General features: G+C 35.5%; 1 protein-coding gene across 1 annotated transcript in view; it reads left to right on the forward strand.

Annotated features, from left to right (window-relative positions):
• The window catches only part of SMCHD1 (structural maintenance of chromosomes flexible hinge domain containing 1), a 74,443-nt gene that overhangs the window by 48,776 nt on the left and 4,974 nt on the right, over window positions 1-20,693 (forward strand). The window contains exons 31-44 of the mRNA XM_017832841.1: window positions 1,671-1,750; window positions 3,234-3,391; window positions 5,800-5,915; window positions 6,379-6,440; window positions 9,988-10,075; window positions 10,486-10,617; window positions 11,437-11,586; window positions 14,868-14,994; window positions 15,161-15,280; window positions 16,615-16,700; window positions 17,710-17,832; window positions 18,099-18,289; window positions 19,019-19,128; window positions 20,400-20,470. Coding sequence (XP_017688330.1) covers window positions 1,671-1,750; window positions 3,234-3,391; window positions 5,800-5,915; window positions 6,379-6,440; window positions 9,988-10,075; window positions 10,486-10,617; window positions 11,437-11,586; window positions 14,868-14,994; window positions 15,161-15,280; window positions 16,615-16,700; window positions 17,710-17,832; window positions 18,099-18,289; window positions 19,019-19,128; window positions 20,400-20,470 — 1,614 coding nt within the window. The remainder of the gene's footprint in view (window positions 1-1,670; window positions 1,751-3,233; window positions 3,392-5,799; window positions 5,916-6,378; window positions 6,441-9,987; window positions 10,076-10,485; window positions 10,618-11,436; window positions 11,587-14,867; window positions 14,995-15,160; window positions 15,281-16,614; window positions 16,701-17,709; window positions 17,833-18,098; window positions 18,290-19,018; window positions 19,129-20,399; window positions 20,471-20,693) is intronic.

Genomic DNA, 20,693 nt, shown 5'->3' on the forward strand with positions numbered 1-20,693 from the left:
GTACGGAGGCAGCGTTGATGGAAACGTTCTAAGAGACGTAGGTGGTGGCAGTAGGCGACCCATGATTCGGAACCGTATAAGAGAGTAGACAGCACTATGGCTTTGTAAACACTGATCTTGGTACCTATTTTAAGTTGATTTTACTCTTCAAAAGAATTTACGAAATGTTTGGCAATTTTCTTAATCTGTCTTTATAACACTGCCTTCCATTTGAACAATTAAGCACACATTTTTTGCCATTGCTTTTCTCTAGTGACTTGCTAGGGATAAACTCATGCTCCCATAGCTGATCCATGATGAATCAACTTTCACTTCCCCCCCACTCCCCCCCGAAGTGGTTTCATTCTTTTTCTTACTGACATGAGGTTCAGGAAGGAAAATAATTTTGGAAGAAGATTGTGCACTTCAAGTGGTCCAAAATCATTATTTTTGTCTAAGTGGAGACTAGACAGTCTCCTGAAATTTGTGCTGAAATAGTAAAGGGAAAGCAATTTAATGCCAAGCACTGTTCAAATAATGACAAACATTTACACCACATTGTTGCATTGTATCATCAGTGAAAGAGTTGATTGCCCTCCCTAGTGAGGACTTCATTACAGAGTAACTCAGAATGTATCCATGGCTTTGCTGTCCACCAAATTCTAAAGATACTCTCTGAGGTTCTTTTGATACATTGACAAGCTATTTCTTGGGTAAGGCTAAAGCAGCATGCACACAAGTTTGCAGAAGAAATAGCTTGTTACTTAAGGAGTATATTAGTATTCTTTAAGATTCCCACCTGTCTCTATGAGAGGATAGGCATTTGCCATCTGCAATAGTTTCAAAAAGTTGCGGCTGAAGAGGAAAGTGAAGTGATAGCTTCTCTGCCATTTAAGTAAGGCAGGTATGACTTAAAGCTACTGCTAATCATAAGACTTAAAGGACTTAGAATTGGAGGTAATTAATGTGCTAGATTAACAGAAGATGTATAAGCCATTTGTGGTGTTAGCCCAAAACAACACTGACAAGAAGTTATCATGATTAGCATTTGATTAAATGCCATTTTTTACAGTATAGAGATCTTGCTTATCATGATGTTTGATAAATAAGGTACTGCATCACGTAACACTTTCTTCTAGATTGTCTAGCAGTCTCACATTTTTGGCAGCAAGATGATATTGGGGCAGGAGAAGAGAGAGACAGTTGTCGTAGTTGTTTTTACTGCAGTTGTATAATTCTTTAACTTTTGCTACCCAGAAATCTCTGTGCGGACTAGAGAAACACTGAAAAAGGGAATAAATAGTTTTTAGAAGGCTTTTGGATCTGAAAATGTACTCAGATTTATGTCTGCTGTGGATGACATGATAGTATCAGTAGCAATTAAAAAAATAACATTAATAAAATATTTGAACATATCGATGAAGAAAAATATCCTTGTTTCAGATAAAGTGATTGTTTACAAAAGATGGCCGAGATTTTTGAAACTTCTTTATTAATATTCATAACAGTATTAGTATTCATAATAAATTAGTATTCATAACAGTGTCTTTCCCTAATTTAGAGTGCAAAAATACAAAGAGACTACAGCTCAAATCGACAGACAGTATGCAGGCAAATGAGATACATGTTTTCTTTTAAGACTTGATGCTGCTTCTATATCACTAAAAGAATAAAATTTTTTTATTTGACAGATTGTTCCTTCAAACCAGCAACATAAAACAGATGACACTGGTAGGGCTAACCTCGGATTTTTTAGTATTCATGGACCTAGGTAAGTAGTGAAAACTAGATTGAAAAAAATTGAATTCTGAAATATTACTTGCTAGATGTATTTAAGCTGTGCATTTCATAGAGTACCTACCAAGTATTAATCTAGATCTGAGATCAAACATTAATTGCTTGTATGCTGGTGGATGGCCAAATTTTGAGTTTTAAGAAATTAAGTGCTTAACTAAATAAAATTCCTTAGCTGCTTCTTTTGGTCTACTGAGAAGCTACTAATCTAATTTTCTGAATCCTGTTTTTTCTGGTGATGGTAAAACACAGTTTATAATTGTCAACCTGCACCAAGTGCAAGTGGTGTCATAAACCACTCAAAAGATTTGAAATGTACAGTCTTTTAAGTGTCCCGTTCCAGACACTATGCTTTCAAAGTAGGAACACATTCTGAGTGTTGAAATTCCACTCTCTCTGTGTGCTAGGCATTGTTTTAAAGGATTAGGTGGAATGTCTAAAAGAATTTTAAAAATATATATTTATCTTTTCTTATTTGCACTCAAACTAAGGAAGTCTTATTTCCAGGCAGATGTGTGTCCTGTGGCTCCTGCTTCTTTATGTGCTTCTTCACGCTCACTTCTTCATGTCTGGCTCCCCTTACACTCATATGTCCCATCTGGCTTTTCAAATTCATCATTTTTGTATCTTCTTCTATTCACAGTTCTGGTATCCACTCCCTGTACCCTTGAGCTTTTCTGGCAAGACTGGGTTGGCTTTAGATTATTTCTTTGCATTCATATCTGCAGGATTTGGCCCATAGTACTATTTCACGTTTGGAAGAAAATAACTTTGAATGCTGTTGATGATGCTCAGTGTATTTATAATGCCTGTGTCATGGTAGAAAGATGATGAATATTAGTTATCAATATAGTACTGTAGGTTAGAGACAGGTGTATCATCATACTATTTATAGAATAATCAAAACTGGCTGGGGAATACAGCCTCTATGCAATTAAATACCATATTCCCAGTTATGTGTGAAAACTTGAAAATTAAGTTTTTAATACTGTAAAGAAAATTAGTTATTTGATAGCGCTGAAATCCTTATATACTGGCACTGCACTTTGCTACATGTGAATGGTAGTTAGATTCGTTCTTTGGAAACTGTCAAAGCAGAACGCTCCTCAGACAGTATTTGTATTAGTTGTGCTTGCTTTCTGCTTTACTGCCTTCTGCTACTTGAAGCTGTGGTTGCTAGTGTCTTACAGACAGGCAATGAAACACGATCAGACTAAGGAAATATAATGCAAAATTAAGTTCAGTAAGCTAATATCTTAAGAATAGCTTAAACTCACAGTTTTACTTGTCTGATGTTGCATTAACACTTCTGGGTTTGTCTTCTCTTTGCTACAACTTTGCCACTACTAGATATTGTTTGTCATGCTTTCATATACATGATTCATACTTTCGAAGCCTGTTGAAAATTGGCTTTTCAGAAGAGATTTTATATCGGTTGTTATGATTTCTGTATATTGCAGGGGAGAGCACATTTTACAGCTTAGAGCCTTATACAACAAGACAACATTAGATTGTCCTATAATCACAGTAAATGTCCTGCCTGATCCCGAGAAACCCGTTTGCTTGAATGTTAAATATGACAGAAGTTCTGCTTTTCCAGCAGGAGGTACCTTTCCTGGTAAGTATAAAGACCCTTTAGTGGATCACTCAAGAGCTTTGTAAACCTGTGAAAAACTGTTTTAGTGATTCTGGTGGTGTATTTTCTTGCTTTTTTGGTCTCTTTTGTCTCAGTTCTTTGTGACAGCTGTATTTGAGATGCATCTGTGACACTCGGAGAGAAGAAATATGTAGGTCATCTTTGGAAAGCATTTCAAAGGACTTCTTATTTATTTGTTCCAAATTGTTGGTTTTATCCATCTATAAGTGGTAAAACTACAGAACCTCTTCTATATCTTTGGTGAAATACCATATTTCACTTTTGATCTTCCCAAAAGTTGATCTGAGCTAGTTCATGCATGTTTCCCCTCATCCCTTTTTCTGTGGAATAGTGACAGAGGAAATGAAGTGAAATTGTAGGCCAGCCATGAGTCAAGAGGAACCAGAAAGTGATCAGAAGTATGCCAGGGACAGTACAAAATACTCTTTTCTCCTGATGTATTCTCTAACAAAACAGTGATCTTTTCCTTCCAGCTAAGACCACTGACTCATTAAAGACAAAAAACCATCTCACGTTTTATATCCCTGTAGTATTTACAATGAGGAAAACAAATAAAGAAGAGTAAGTTAGAACTTTGAGGAAATATCTTTTGCTAAAAGCGAAACAGAATTTGAAACTTTTGCTTTTTTCTGTATGGAAACTTTGGCATGAATAAGAGACCTATCCTAACTAATTCCATTAGTTCAGGAAACAACTCTTCTTTACAATAACCATGGACGATACAGTATCTTGCAAAGATACTCTTCAGGAAGCTGAAGTCCTGTTTGCATAAATGAAGTAGAAAGCAAGAAGATTCTGTCAGTTTAAGTGTAATGCTGTATTAAGGAAGGCAGAAAAAGACTTCAGTAATAATTGAGTGAAATTTAAAAAAAAATAAACTTGAGACCTGGGAAGCCTACTGTATTTTGTCAATAGTATCTGTGAAGGAGAGTAAAGTAGTTTCCAAACTACTTTTTTTTCCCATTCGAATCCTGCCTTGGATTTTAAAAGAATAAAATTAAAATTCACATTTGAATCTTCAGTAGATGACTTTGAGATCTATTTGATGCAATGCTAAGAAATTTCCTATACCGAATGATATTCACTTAATTATAAATTAAAGTTATTAATTCTAATATGCTAATCCTACTTAATTTGGCCTTTATTTGAAAGGAATAAAGTAAGGTGGCAAATCTGATGCAGTTTTCAGAAAGTTTCAGGAGAGGTCAAGGAAACTTTTGATCAGGTGGTGTGTTTTCAGTACTGGGCAGTTGTTGGAAGGAATATAACAAATATAACTAAGTGACTTGATGGCTAAAAAATGGGAGCAAGTTGGGAACTATGACTTTTGTACAGGAAAGTGGTGCCTTAAAAAGGTATTTGAAGAAGCTGACAAATGTATGAATGCGAGTGATCCTTCTGATATAGAGTACTTGGTTTCTTAGACAGCTTTTGGCAAGTTTCTTAACCAAAGGCTCTATAAGATGTTACAGGACACTGTCCTTCCTATAATTCAGTCTTTCCCTTTAGATGGACTTAAAAATTGTTTCTCTTAGGAGTGTTTTCAGTTCAGTGAGATTTCAGCCTAAGCATCTGATTTTTTCCCACCTATTCCTTTGTAAATGTTTCTGGATTCTCAGATGATAAAGGTCACCCAAAGGTGACAAAAAAAAATTGAAAATCTGCTTCATACAAATCCATTTGTTGTATTCCCAAGCCTTTATGAAATACCCACAACATCTGTTCAAAATTTAGAATAAAAAGGATGTGTTTGTGGTACTAGGAGCTGAGAAGCAGAATACCCCCACAAATACAAAGTCTGGGGTGTTGGGGCTTGTTTCTTTACCATCTTAACTTGATTAGCCAACATTTTTATTGCAAGAGGTTTTTGTTCTTTAGAATACTCCATATAGTGTTATGAACTTGATTAAATTCACAGGGTATTTTAGTTTTGCCTAGAGGAAGCATAATATAGAATCATAGAATGACAGAGTGGTTTGGGTTGGAAGGGACGTGTAAAGATCATCTAGCTCCAAACTCCCTGCCAAACAGACCTTTTTCAAATGTAGTGTGTGGTATAAATCAACCAGGTTTTGAGAGTAAACAGCTTCATGAGGAGATAACACATATAGTATATATGACATTACATTTTTTAATAAAATTAGGTAATTAATTCCTTATTAACAGCCTCATATCAATTAAATACTACCTAAATAAAATACTTTAACACCCTAATTATTTGACTTACTGGTGAGCTCAGGTACACCTGAGGGTGGGCACTTGGAGAGAGTCATGCCTGCATTTTTATCTTAGGTGTGAAACAGACACAGAAATTAGTGAAGTTTAGGCTTCTTAATAATCTTCAAAGAATGTTGTCTTTCATCCCACAGATTTTATGGTTAGTGTTCTTTCTGAAGATGACACCATTATTAAAAATATTAATCCAGCACGGATTTGTATGAAAATGTGGGAAGCACAGAGCAGCCGGATTAGGTCGCCAATTGATGTAAGTCATCAAAATGCATTTTCAAAACCAATGTCAAAATGCTAGCATAGACCAAACATATTTGTAGTAGAAACTTTCCTTCATTTGACTTAGATCTGTATCCTGTTCTAGATTTTAAGTAACAAGTATTACAGATCAGCCATATTTGTTTGTCAGGATCTGTCCTGTTACAAGTTGGCAGACTGCTCAAGTATCAATACTACAGTAGTAACTGCAGTATTGATAACATAAAAATGTTACTGCTCTAGAGTAGCTAACTCATAGCAGGAAGAGGATTAAAAATTGTCACCCTGAATTTTGCAAAGATTCCAATAATTAAGGATATGAAACTAGTGCCTAAATTATAGATGATCTCATTGAATTAGTGTGCTATCAGTACTGCAAATCATTAGGACTTGATAGCATGTTACAAGTAAGGTACTTTCAGTATATTGCATTAAATTTTTTGGATCTTTCTGTACAGGTTACAACATTTAGCTGTAGTAAAGTGAAGGATGAAAAGGAAGATGGCTTCTTCTACTTCAGGTATAGCAGCATTTATTTTATAATTACTGATGCAACTTACTATACAAAATATATAGTTTGAAATAGAAACAAGAGTTTTATGTTTTGATAATAACAGTCTGTTATAGAATTAGTAGGATACAGTGCTAAGAAAAGATGAAAGATACTGGCAAGATGCAAAGAGATGGGGATTAAATTCTTCCCTAGATACTTTTAGACTTTGTTTAATCTGAGAGTAGAGAAGAGTCTAAGATAATATATTGGCTTTGCGGCGGTGCGGCCCGGCCGGCCCCGCGCGTGTGCGTGGCGGCGTGGCCTGGCCCCCAGCACGGAAAGGAGTGAAAGAATGGGAGCTTCACCTGTGCAGACAGTGCCATCGTGGGAGATGAGAGGGGAGCCCCGGAACACACAGAAGAGAAGGACAACTCTAAACCTGGGTAGATGGAGCTTGTTCAGCCCTGTAAGGCCATCCATCCAAGAGAAGGTCACTCTAAACAAACCTACGTCCTGAGGACCTCGCTGCCACCGTCCAAGCTCGCTCGGCCCCATCAGATCAACCTTAGGATTAAAGGGTGGGCTCAGTTCAGCGCACACTGTGTCTCACCTAAAAAATCCATTGTGCAGGCTCAAAGGCCTTACCCGAATTTGCAAAGCCCTGTATCGCCAGCGTGCTTGTAACAAATGTGGGTAGAGACCTTTCCCAGATCTTCGTTCGCGAAGACTGGCCATGATGATGATAATATATTAGAATGCATTGTGAGAAATGCTAGCAGTGAAGAGACTACATCATCAGCTTGTCACATGTATAGCAACATTCCTTAATTCTTTTCAATGTAATGTTCAACTGCTGTAGAATTGCAGGCTGTACAAAGCAGACTTAACTCTTTATTTAATTCCTCTTGTAGCTGTGAGTTGATCCTCAACCATAATCTTGGCCCTGTCAGTTTAGTATTCTCCTTGAGCTACTTATTCAGAGATACTATCTTAGATGACCAGCAACAGAACTAGAGCTCATCCTAAGCTGGTGCCTGACTTGCCATATTCTTTCTACATCTATTTCTGGTAGGCCCTCAATGGGATCAGCTAACTAGTTACAGTACTGGCTGTTGATTCAAGCTCTTGCCTCCTAGGAGTGAGCTTTCCTTCTGCTTTCAGAAAGCAGATCACCTTCTTGCAGGTGATTATTAGGATCACCTTATTGCAGCTGATACTACTGCTGTACAGCTGATCCTGGTTTCTGCATTAGAGGACAGAGGTAGGTTGCTGCAGCTCAGTTATGTTAAGATCTCAGGAAAGTCTGAATGGCAGCACTTCAAGAGGTGATAAGAAGTTTCCTAACTTGTTTCTCAGCTGCAACTCCCCTCCCTTTTGAGGAGCATAGTAGAGTTCCAGAAACCAGGCATCCAGTTTGTAAAAAGACCTTCATGTAGCATTAAATCCTCAAAACTTTTTTCTTGGCAGTTGAGACTCAAATCCAGGGATCTGACTCAGCTTTTTATGCAGTGCACACGTACCTCCATCTGTAATTCGCTCTGTCATATCCAGCCAAGAAACTAACCCATCTGGGAGGGCAATTGCTACAACCCTTGTTTATTCAGTCTTTTTAGCTTCTCTAATAATGTACAGCAAGGTGACGCATTTGTATATGAAGGCTTTTTCATTTATGAGATTACAGCTAATTCAAAAAACTATTTAGGCATGGCTTTGTGCATAATTTCCAAGATCTGTCTTTACCTTGAAGGCATTTGAGGTTCCAAAGCTGTCTAAGGCTGAATTTGGCAGCTATAGCACATGGAGACTCAAAATGAGGATGCAGTTTTGCTTTTAACAGAGCAGTTTTTGTGTGGCTGGTCCAAGGTTATGAAATTAACTTCTTTAGAAACTAAGGGTTGCTTCAGATTTGCACTATGAGGTACATTTCTGTAACCTTGGTCATTCTGAGAAATACTTAGTACGTATAATTAAATATATTTAATTGGTATAATTAAAACATAAGAACTCCCTAAAATGTTATCAAAACAAGGCACTCTGCATCATGTATTTGTACCTCCATAAAAAGAAAACTAGAATGAATGTGCTGATGTGTAGTCATGCTAATAAATGTTCTCCTGTGAAAAACACTGTGGTCAATGTGATATAAACTAACCTGTATAGACTTGAATATGGAATTATGAAAATCTTGACATCGGTATCTGTAGTGTACTAGTTGTTCACAAATGTCCAGAATTAAAACTCCCAGCCATATTGAAAAATTTGAAAGGACAGTAGACACTGCCCATTAGCAGCCCTTGTAGAAAAGATACGTTTTAGTCTTTGCTGCCAGTGTCTGTGGCATCACTGTCTACCACCTGGTTTGTCTCAAGTTTTCCTGTTCTTGGCATAGTCAAATGGTTTTCATCTATTTATCGCCAGTCAGTAACATGAATGCTATTATGCAGTCTTACAACTTTCATAGCAATTGTGTCATTTCTTCTTTTCATAAAGCCTGTGTCTGTCCAGCTGTGAGATCCTTAGCAGATTATTTACAACTCAGTTTTTTTAATGCATCCTGACAAGGCAGATGCTACTTTCAGTCTTAAGCTAGATAAAATGAAGAAAAGAAGGTAGAATTCTTTCTTCTCTATGTGAAATATAAACACGGAAAAGTCATGGCCTATTCTAGAAATATTAAAGCTTTGGAATTTTGCTTTTTACAAGTTACACATTCCAGGGAATCTTGCATATCACTCCTTCCCAAACAAAAGAAGAAGAAATAAATATCTTAATATATTAACAAAACAGATTAAATGCTATATATTGAAAACAGAAGTCTTATTAAGCAGTGCAAGAGTGCCACGAGTCATCCTCGTAGAAATATCTGAATCTTGGCTTTTTGGATCTCCTCCAAAGTTTCTAAGCGTTCGTAAATCACTGCTATCCCTTGTTAAACACTGTGAAGGTCTTCTGGATGCTGTGTGGCCTTCCTTGCTCAGTGAAGTTTTGTTTATAGCAGCAGAACGTCTGGTCTTTCCTTCATGTTTTGGTGGTAGGGGCTCTTTGCCAGTAGTCTACACTGGAATGCTGTACAATAAAATGAAAACAGTTTTTTCTTTCACTGGACTCAACATGGTCCAAGTTACCCGACTTTGAACAATCTGAGTAAGGGAAGGAATTAGCTACTCAAATTTTATGTAAATTTTATTAGATTTTGAGAGAATTTATTGCAGATCTAAACGTGTCTATGCTTTGCTCTAGAAGCTTTATGAAAATTCATTGAATAGGAAGTGAAATGAAGTAGACTTGCAAATTTCTGAACAGTAGAGCCACAACAAACTTCCTATCAGCTAGGAGAGACAAACTCTCGAAGGAGACTTTCCTCAGTCAAGCTTCCAAAAGTCTCATCTTAATTCTCGAGAAACTTTGGTGGCTTTCTTGCTGAAAGAAGAGTATTATGCCTTAAATAAGAAGAGTATTATGGCTTTCTAACTGGTTGGAGGACTACTCAGAATTTGAATTGCTTGCATACTTACGTACTTGTCACTTCAGTACTGACTTGTGTTTGCTTGGTGTTTATTTTTGGTTTATTTAGGGATAAAGTGGTTCCAGAGCGAGTGGGTAGTTACAGTATCCAGTTTACCTTTGCAATGGATAAGACAAATATGCTCAACAGTGAACAGGTTTGAATCTATAATTAATTGCATGTAGCCAATAGCATGTAATACAGAATCATCTGTGAGAAGTGTTATGATACTTTGTAGATTCAGAATGCAAATACTTTCACTTGCAACTTTTGCAAAAAATTATATTTTTATTTTTGATAGTTACTGATTTTAAACTGTTGATTATCAAAATATGTTTCCATTAACTTTTATAACCAAAAATTTGGTGGAATAACAGAGCTGCATAATTTGCAACCTAGTAGAACTGCTTTATGGTTGTGCTAATTTATTTCAGGATTGTCCATAAATTTCTCATGTATTTGTTTCAATGCTTCTTGAGCAACCCAAGTGTGCAGATAAACTGCAGTTAATTACATCAGTCTTTATTTTATTTTAGTTTATTTTATTCTTCTTCCTTTTTCTGCTAGATTATAGTTGAAGTTGTACCTAATGACCCTGTGCGCTTGCTTCCTGATTCTTTACCAGCTACTCCAGCAGTTTCCAATGTTCGAGCTCTTACGAGCCGTACACTGGTCAAGGATTTATACCTTCATATAATGGTAACTATACGTTCATACAAAATCATAATTAGAGAAATATATAAGACTGCTAAAAATATTTTTAATTTCGCTGTAAGGCATTGCTGCTGTTTCTTTGCAGATTAACTTCATAAAAAAAGAAAGATGTAAATCTGTGATTTTTCAGCATATGAACAGGTGCATCTTGTTTCATTTATGTACAGATGACCAAAACTTAAATGTTCGGTCCTTGCTGTCAGACATGTTTCTTGTTGCCACAGGAAAAATTTTTTTCAAGAATAGATTTTAGTGGGAAAGCACTTGTATATACTGCAGATGTTTCTCTCCATGATTTTTCTTCCAGGAGACAGTTTCTCTTAGAAATGTTGTATTACGAAAAATAAAGTTTCCTGGACTCTGCATGTTCATAGGGATACAATTTACCAATTACCACCATGAGCAAAGCAGACTCAGCCTGTGGAAAACTAATGTAATTTGTCACCAATTAAAAAAGATTTGAGTAGAAACAAAGACTAAAAATAATAAAGAAACAGCTTCTGCTCCAGCCTTTCCTAGGCTCAGCTTTGCCGCAGACTCTCTTAGCCTTCCCCAAACAGTGCAGGTGGGTGGGGAATGGGGGTCACAGTCAATCCACAACAGCTCCTCACAGCTCAGCTGTGTCCTGCAGTGGGTCAGTTGGAGCACTGGCCCTGTCCAGCATGGGGCAGCCCCCACCTGTCCTCACACCCCTGCAGCCCCCCACTGCTAGCACCTTACCGTGCAAATCCACTGCAGTGTAGAAATGGATTACTTAGTTCAGTTCATGTACCAAAGTAACTTTATTGTCTTCTTTACTTACAGGATGAATATAACAACCACACTGGACTTGAACTAGTTGGCAGAATAATAGCAAAAATTAAAAGCCCTAATGAAGAAGATATAGAGATCCCACAGTTTCAGGGGAAAGTCAGTACAGTGGAGTTTCCATTTGAGCATGGATCAGCTGCAATTGTAAGTGTGACTGAAATACGGAGCTCCATGAGCAATGGATCTAATGAGGTTTATTTTCCTACAGTGTCAAAGTTGATCTTACATCTCATTGTGTTCTGTGGAGGGTTAGTATATATCGTAGCTTTCCCATACAGATGAATAGATAACTTATTTCTTCTGTTTGGTTGCTGATTTTCAGAAAACCTGAAGGATGGACATTGGTTAAACTGTTTATCCTTGCCAAGTGAGGGAAGTGTACAGGTACTTTCACTTAGGGACTGGGACAGGCAGGGGGATCTAGGAAAATATTTTCTTCATTTGAATTTCACGTGTAAATAACACTTCACCAATCTGTAGTTAAACCATTAATATTAGCAGTATTTTACAATACTTTCTGGCTGTAATATCTTAAGATCCTTTAGACTAACCTCTTCATACATTTGTAATTAAATTTTACCAGGTTCTCTTTACATTTTCTCAAGCTAAGTGGGGCTATATATACTTTGCAGAAAGACATCCTATCATCATTTGAAGAAGTAAAGATAAAAGTACCTTTTTTTTATGCTTTATTTCACTTATTGGTGCATTTGGCTGCTAAAAATTACTGCCTTGTTTCGGTTTTAATCTCTGGCTGTACCAGCATGCATACCTCTGAAACTACTGCATACTGTAGTCAGATCACCACAGTCACTTTTTCTTCAACAAATACAGATTAAATTTTTAAAGCCTACGATTTCTATCTGTCACAGTTGTTACAAAATATAATACAAAAGACACGAGTTAAAACGTGCACAAAAGCAGAAACTGTTGAAAACACACCAAAAAAACCCAGCTGAGTGTAGAGTTTCTTCTCTATGGAATAGTCACAATCTCTCTCTTAAAAGCCTACAGAGAACTTCAGTCACTTGGACTATTCCTGTGGTGAAACAGTTGTATATTTGTTTCTTGTTTTCTTCAACTTGCTGAAATATCATATAAGAATGCCAGAGCAGAATTTCATTTTTGACTACTTCATTTGATTGTTGTCAGATGTTTTACTAGTCTGAAGTCTATGGAAGTCTTCAAACAGTTAGAAGGAGTACTGAAGGAGAATCCAGCTTTCTTTAAGACATTTTCTCAGTCACCTTTTCAAACTTGCTCATTGGAAGCAGCTTTGCAACAGACCAGCATCAGTGCCAGGTGGAGGCAGACACTGCATAGCAATGAACACAAAACCTCCAAATACATCTTGGAAATCACCACAGTAAGACCTCAGTACAATCCTAAAATCTACAGGTCCTACATACAAACTTCTTCATAATATATTTTGTTCAGTACATTGACTGCTTTAATGGAACTACATATATGAAACTTAATGACACAGTGTAAATAGTTCTCTGTTGATAACAGTCAAGAACTAGAAACATCTAGTTAACATGGACAAACGTTTTTCGCTGAACAATCTGCCAAACTCTGGTCTACTCTAATCCATAAGGAAAAGTGACAAAAAAATGTATTAAAAACAAGCTAGAAAAATGAAATGCAGGGACTAAATAGAGGTATCAGATAAAATAATCAATTTACAGTACACTCTTGAGTTTCTCTTGTTCTTCAACCAAGTTTCAGGAGTAATACTTTATTTGGTTTGTGAACACGTTTTTCTCAGGCAGGTGAGGTGAGAAAAAATGCAAAAGTATAGCTAAGGGTGGTCTAACAAAACAGCTTTTTTTCTGCAAATCTTGTGTTTACACCTTTGGTAATGAGGTGGAAATTGAACAGTGTTTCAAATTTCATACTGTTGAGGATAATAAGAACCCCATAGGGTAGCCTCTGACAGTTCAGATAAAATTACTGGATAATTTCTCTGACTTCTCACTGATGCAGAAATAACGGGGGTTGTTTTATCTCCATGTACCTGCTGTTGTGCCGTTGTGATCTAAATTCTCCCGTCTTACTTCAGTGACAAAGTTAACAACCTATGTAATGGAGGGGGGAGTGTGTTAGGATTTTTTTTAATTTGGCTTGGTTTGACTTTTTTTTTTTTTCTTTCTACTTATGTATTCCTGGTTTGATAGGGGGTGGAGGATGTTGTGTGCTTCTTCCTTCTCATTACTGGGACCCGATGAGATCCTTCTGCTTTTGGCAGTGACTTGTGTTCCCTAGTCACCCATAGGCAATAATTGTGTTTCAGTGAATCCAGTCTCTCTTCAGGCAGTTTTCAGTCCTCTGGTTTGTACTGAGTTCGCTGACTTGAAACAACTCACAAAACGCATGTGGAAAGAATTTTTTGGTTGTGATGGCATGTACTTTTCATGTGACTTGTAATGGGAAGGGGAATAATCTGATAAAATGACATATTTACCCTTACTCACAGGTTTTGGAATACTAAACTTGTTTAATGAAGAAAAATGTTTAGACTTTTATTAGAATATGTTTTCTAAGGAAAAGATATTTCCACTACAGACTTCTTCTGATAAAATATGTAGCTGCAATATTTTTGAAAGCCATGAAGACTATCTTTGAAGGTTATATATCTATCTCTTCTTTTAGGCTGCAACCACCTCTCTCTTGATTTGGCCAGTTGAGTAGCAATTTCTACATGTTAAAGGTGGAAACAGTATGAGTTTTATTATAAGCATTATTCATTTTATGCATGATACCTTTCCCAAAGTAACAGCACATTTAGATATTGCCTGTACTAATTTTATTTCTGTTTATCATTCTTTATGGTTTTGTAATATTTACCATGTTTATAAAGAAAGACAAAGGATTTAGTTGGTCTTTTCCATAAGGAATTAATAAGAAACTGAATGTTCATGATAGTGTTTGGATATATATTGTTCATTCATTTGGGACTTGCTGTCTACTTCCATGGTAACAGCAGTAACTTTAACTAAGCACTGGGAATAGTTTGTTTTTCCTTCTCTATATTTATGCATCAGGTCTTTCTTTTTAATGTTCTGTTTGCATTTCACATACTGAATGAAGTACACATGAGGAAATCTTGCTTACAGAACAGTACAGAGGAGATTTTTTCTGAGCATCTGTTTCTTGAGATAAAATATATAGCCAAAAATAATACGACTTTTTAAACAGGTAAAATGACAATCTTAATTCTTAAATAATAAAATGGCTACTGCTATATCTTTGTATTTTAGTTTTGTTTAATAGTTGTAAAAGGTATTTCCAACTCAAAACCATAGTAATACTGTTTAGACATCAGGCGTTAGGTAACTTACAAGATTTAGTATTTGAATAATGTTTATTTTGTGTGTTACCTCTAGTGTGGGCATAAACTTATGTATGTTTGTTTGTCTTAATAGAATCTAGTGCTGGCTGAAGACAGTCCTGGAAGAGATAGCACTGAATATATTCTTGTCTTTGAGCCACATCTGCCAGCTCTGAAAAAACCTTTGGAACCATATCATCTCTCATTTATGTTTTACAATGGTGTGTGTCAATTACTCTAAAATACTTGCTTTTCCTTAGAACCAGCTATTTTTAGGTCCATAATACTTTTTAAGAACTATGTAATAGGTTAATAGATTTTTGCTAATGTTTAAACGAGCTATGTTACTGTATTTTCTTTTAAAAGTATATATGCTTATTTCTGTAGATTCCAAGAAGCAGCAGCTGATGGCAACACTTACAAGGGAGAAAGACCAATTATCTAAGTCCATAGATCTTTACAGAAAGATGTTTGATACTACTAACCAGCTTGTAGCTGAAATGAAATGTAAGTTCAATCAAATATGTAGATCAATTTCCTCGAAATTTTTAACTTTTTTCCTTTAATAATTTTGAGAATATAGAGAAGGCGGAGAAAAATCAGTATTGAAATTGAGAGACAGTAATTAGAGGAGAGCAGAAGGGAGTATAGCTTGCAGGGAAGCATCTAACTATTTGGATGTACCTTCCTATAAAGGGTCTTGATTTGAGGTAGAATGCCTTATGTCAGAATTATCAGAAGAAGTAATTGAAGTTGGTGGTCTGATTCTTTTTTCCCGTGACTGTCTTTCACTCCCATATTTGCAATGAATGTGTGAATGCTCATACATCTGAAAATTCAGCAGTTGCCTAAAACCAATTTTGAGAAATGAACTGTAGATAATCCTCTCTAAAAAAGTTAGTCTTACATTTTCAGAATGTTACTTTTTCCCCTCATATTTGACTCTGTGTACATTATTCAGAAGTGTTGCATAGCTATTCAAGTTTATCTTCGTCAGCAAATGTAATCCTTTATATAGTCTATTAAACTGAAGAGTAGTGTGAGGGCAGTCGTTTAGGGGAATGGGAGAAATGAAAAAAAAAAGTTTTCTTTGCATTTTTTTTTGTTTGAATCATCCTACCTGTTGATCAGAAGGTTTGTTTTAATAATTGCATTTTGAATTTTTGTTTTGAGTAATCACTTAATGTAAATAAAGTAGGCTGGAATTAGAATATGCTGCTGTTTCTTGTAAAATTTTAATACTGCATGTTTCCATTATGAATACGAATTCCCGAATTCCAGTGTAAAAGACAAAAAACCTTTGTTTCGTATTTGTAGATTTTTGCACCTCTGTAAGTTAGAGAACAGCCTTATACTTTATGCTTAAGTAACATTTTCAAATATAAACATGTTTTAAATAGAGAATGGAAAGCACCTGTTTACTCATTTGTTTTCAAAATTGCTTCAGTTCAGATATGAGAGTTGAGGAAATAGTGTCCAAAAAGTGGTGTCCCCTATACCAGACAAAAGAGATTAGTGCCAGCTAGCACTCTTCTCTTCTGTCTTGCCATTTTACCTGTTGGAGAACCATTTAGAAGGATAATTGAGGATGAAAACTGAAAACAGCTTACATTCTCCGATTGATCTGAGATCTAGGCTCCTTTGCTTCTTGAAGCTGAAGGAGTGACATCTGCTGAAATTGCTTAGAAAATGCACAAATCACAAGATCTCTGTGGACAAATCCTGATATTCTGGGCTAAAATTAAGAGGCAAATAGGATCAGCTGTGGCAGGCGTAATTTTGAGAAGTGTCCTATTGCTTTCTAATATTTCCTTACTCTCTTTTGATTTTATTGATTTCAGGTCAGGTTAAAGAAGCTGAGATTAGAGAAACTTTCTTGAAGAATGAACTGAAAAAGCACCAAATTGAATTACCACAGACAAACATAGTAAGGCATACTTCTTACTAAACTCCATTAACATCTTTCAAATAAATCTAATCCTAATATGAAATTGATATCAATATATAACATTGTTGAATCACACGTTACCAAAATCATGAAAATTTAAACCATAGGAAAATTTGCGGATCAGTGTCAAACTTAAGATTTTTTTTTTTCTGTTAATGTGAATATCTCTGAAAAAACTGCAAGAGAAATAAAAAAAACCTTCTTTTTTATATCTTGGTCTTGTTTTTGCATTGCTGCTAAGGTTACTGCTGTTATTGGTATTGCTAGTTTTTATAATGTGTTATTGCAGGCTGATCAATATACACTGGATATATTCTGGCATAAGTAGACCAAGGGAAAACACTTCAGAAAATTAGAGAGTTGTGTATGTTACTGCCAAAGTTGATGTAAAAATAAGTTTGAAAGATTCAGGGCAATGTAGCCCATTGCTAATTTCCCATAAAGATCCAATTATATTTTAAAGAAGTTTTTAAAAAAGGTTTTCTTTTCTTTTGAAAGAAAGAAGCCCCACCTGTGTAAACAAGTATCTTTAGATCAAATAAAACCAGGTTACAGTTATTAATCACAAATCAGTAGAATTAAATTGCAGTCTTGGTACCCAAGTTCCCCCTGCTGGCTAAATTTTTCAGACTTGGACATAGTCCCCTTCTGAAATGGTTTGGTTTTGTACATTCATGTCTGTCTCTTCCACTGTTTTAAACTTTCCTCAGTTTTGGCCCTAGTCAAGCACTGTTAGCTCTTTGTGAAATGCTCCTTGAAGTCTTCAAAAATTAAAAAGAAGAATAAAAGGAGTAATTAAAAAGTTCAGCTGCAATTGCAAGATGGCTCCCCTCTTCTCTGAAATTATGTAGAGTGGGTCCCCTATATATTAAAAGTTTGTTTCAGATTATTGAATGTTTTTTGTTAGAAACTTAATTGAGGTAAAGTAACTACTGCTGCTGCTCAGTCCAATGATACATGCTTGCTGATTTTAAACTTACGTTCTCAGATTCAGTATGTGGATTCACTTCTAAAAAAAAAAAAGATGGATCAAGAAGGAGTAATGAAGCAGCCAAGGAGAACTTGTACCCTCCCAAACTATCCAAAAGGCAACCCAGATATTCTAGGCAAGGTGAGTTTTCTCTCAGGGAGCCTTCTAATGCGTTTTGTTGTTTCCATGAAGCAGTAGTGATGAAAAATTAGCCAACTGAATATGCAAGTAGTTTTTGAGGAGTATTTGAAAAAAGATTGCTATCTCAAATCAGATGACCAGCTCTTCTGACGGCCATCAACAGGGGAATTAAATGTGTGATTGAAGTTGCAGGATTGTTATGCTTAGCATGAAAAGGAGAGGTGATCTTGATTTCTGTTTTGACTATTTTAACTTCTGTGGTATAGATTGCACATTTAGCTCAAATCGAGGATAACGAAGCAGCACAAGTTATCTCTTGGCATTTGGCAAGTGACATGGACTGTGTGGTCACACTGACAACTGAAGCTGCTCGTTCTATTTTTGATGAAACTCAAGGTCGACAACAAGTGTTACCCCTTGATTCTATTTACAAGAAGACACTCCCAGACTGGAACAGGTAGAGAAAAAATAAATTTTTTTTGTCTAATTTGTTTTTTAAACTTTACTCCTATTAAATATTCAATGTATAAAATTCCCGGGTTCACTGCTATAGCAACAGTAATGTAACTTGAAATGTTACCTGAAATCGTAGCTTTATGTCTTTAACTGTTGTGTGATGTTCTTTGTTTCTTCACTTCTACCTGTTTTCTCAAGCAGGAACTTATTTTTAAATAATTCTAGTGCTTCAAATCAAATAATAACTTTTCAAAATCCTATTTCAGGGTACATTCCCTAAAATCATTTGTAGTAATAGAAATTCATGCTGCTATTTCAGTTGCCTGAAAGATAAAGGATAATACTGTATTTCTGTTCCTGAAAGTCATTTGCTTATGACAATGACTGCTAATATGAAGAATGCCCTTTAGAATAGATCTGATGTACAGATTTATTTGTAGGGTCCAAAATCTCAGTTTTTATAACATGGTGTGTTAAAACTTGTCCATAAAATTAGTCATATGAATTTGCTGGAAATAATATTTCATTAAAAATCAGTGTTTGACCAAAACATCTTTAATATAACTGACATTTAAGATCACGTTGGGATCATTTTACCAACTCATGTGGAAGCATTAAGATGCATTCAATTCAGTTTGAGATTTCTGACTCGATGTCAGAAGCAGTAAAGAAATAAGGACAAATTGCTTTTTTCTTGTCTTCTCTTTCACTCTTCTCTTTCTTTAACCAGACCTTTACCTCACTTAAGAAATGGAAAAACCTTCTTCAAACCTATTGGAAATCCTGTATTTGCCAGAGATCTGTTAACATTTCCAGATAACATAGAGCATTGTCAAACAGGTAAGTGATATGAAAGGAATTGTTAATAACTTCTTTCGTTTTAAAAAATGAAATAGAGAAACATCACAAATCATAATCCGTTCAGTAATCTTCATTGAGATGTTTGCAAATACCAGTGTACATTCCTGGTGAGGTCTGCTGGTAAAAAGAGGAGGACATTAGCATTAATTATTTGTAAACAGCAGTTGTGAAAATTTCAGCCATGACCACTGTCTTCTACTTGTTGTCTTATTTTCATTTTCTCTATTTAGATGTACTGTAGAGTTGTTTTCTTTTTTAAGTTACTGCAGCATTATCTTATTCCCAAGTTCCTGTAAGCAGAAACTGACAATCATGAGATTAGTTTGATATTTCCAATTGCAGAAGTTACTCTTTTTGTTAGGCTGTTTATCCAGTCCTATTCCTCTCAAAAGTGTTTAACGCTTAGATCTATGTACATGCAGACTGAACATGACTGTGTATGTTGTGCTTTAATAGTTGTAAGAATAAGCTTTCAATTTTTATGTAAATTTCAATTCTAACAACATAGAATACCTACCTTTTCTAACACTTTTTTTTCCTAAATTAAGGAGACCTGCTCCTTTATATGGAGAGTTGGAATCTGTAATTAGTTCAAGAAGTTTTTTATTTGACTTCACTAATTCCCACTATTGAAATATTCCTCTCTACTCTTAGTAAAAAACAATTTTTAGTCCTGTGCATTTCCAGAAAGTTAGATATTGTCTCTTGGGGGAATTTAAAACCACATTGCTTGACATATCTCGTGCAAGACTACCCTGTTAGACTTTGTATGGAAGAGTCTCTTCTTAGGAGCAGAGTAAGCTCAGTTGGATTATCAGCCTGTGAATGTTTTTTTTCTTTGATGATCCATTGAATATGAAGAAACATATTAAGAAACTGTGAAAAAAAATTCATCATTCTAGGAGGATTTGAAAAAGATGATAATTTATATAATTTACTGAAATTTGGGATTATATTATGTGTGTCTTCATAAAGATATCAAGAGAGTACTTTAGTGGAAAATACAGTCAATTATGCCAAAAGGCAATTAAACATATTAATTTTTTTTCTTTATGAATTCTTTGATGAAAGCAGATTACATATCTATCTCAAGCTCAGAATAAAATTTCATTGAAAAAAAATCATTTACATGCTATTTCCCTTGGATTTATCTGAAAAGATGTAATAATGATGCCTCAGAATTGACTTTTCAAAACTCGAGTTATTTTGTTGCAGAGAAATTACATGGTTCAAAAAATTATATTTTTCAGTGTTTGGTATGCTCTTGGGTGACACTATCATTATAGATAACTTGGATGCTGCCAACCATTACAGAAAAGAGGTAGGTTTCAATTATTCTTGATATTTTATAATACAGATATACTGCATAGCTACATATTTAATACATTACAAACTTAGTATAACTTCCAAGTTTAATGCTGTGTTAGCGGGAAGTGTGCTTACTGTCTGTGGGGTCTCAAAGCACTTAACATGAATGAAATCTCTATTATTGACATTGACAAAATTGCCTCCTTTTAACAAATTCTGTTATGGGAGTGTTGCCA

This window comes from Lepidothrix coronata, unplaced genomic scaffold (genome assembly GCF_001604755.1).
Source record: "Lepidothrix coronata isolate B3197 unplaced genomic scaffold, Lepidothrix_coronata-1.0 Scaffold6, whole genome shotgun sequence".
NCBI classification, from domain to species: domain Eukaryota; kingdom Metazoa; phylum Chordata; class Aves; order Passeriformes; family Pipridae; genus Lepidothrix; species Lepidothrix coronata.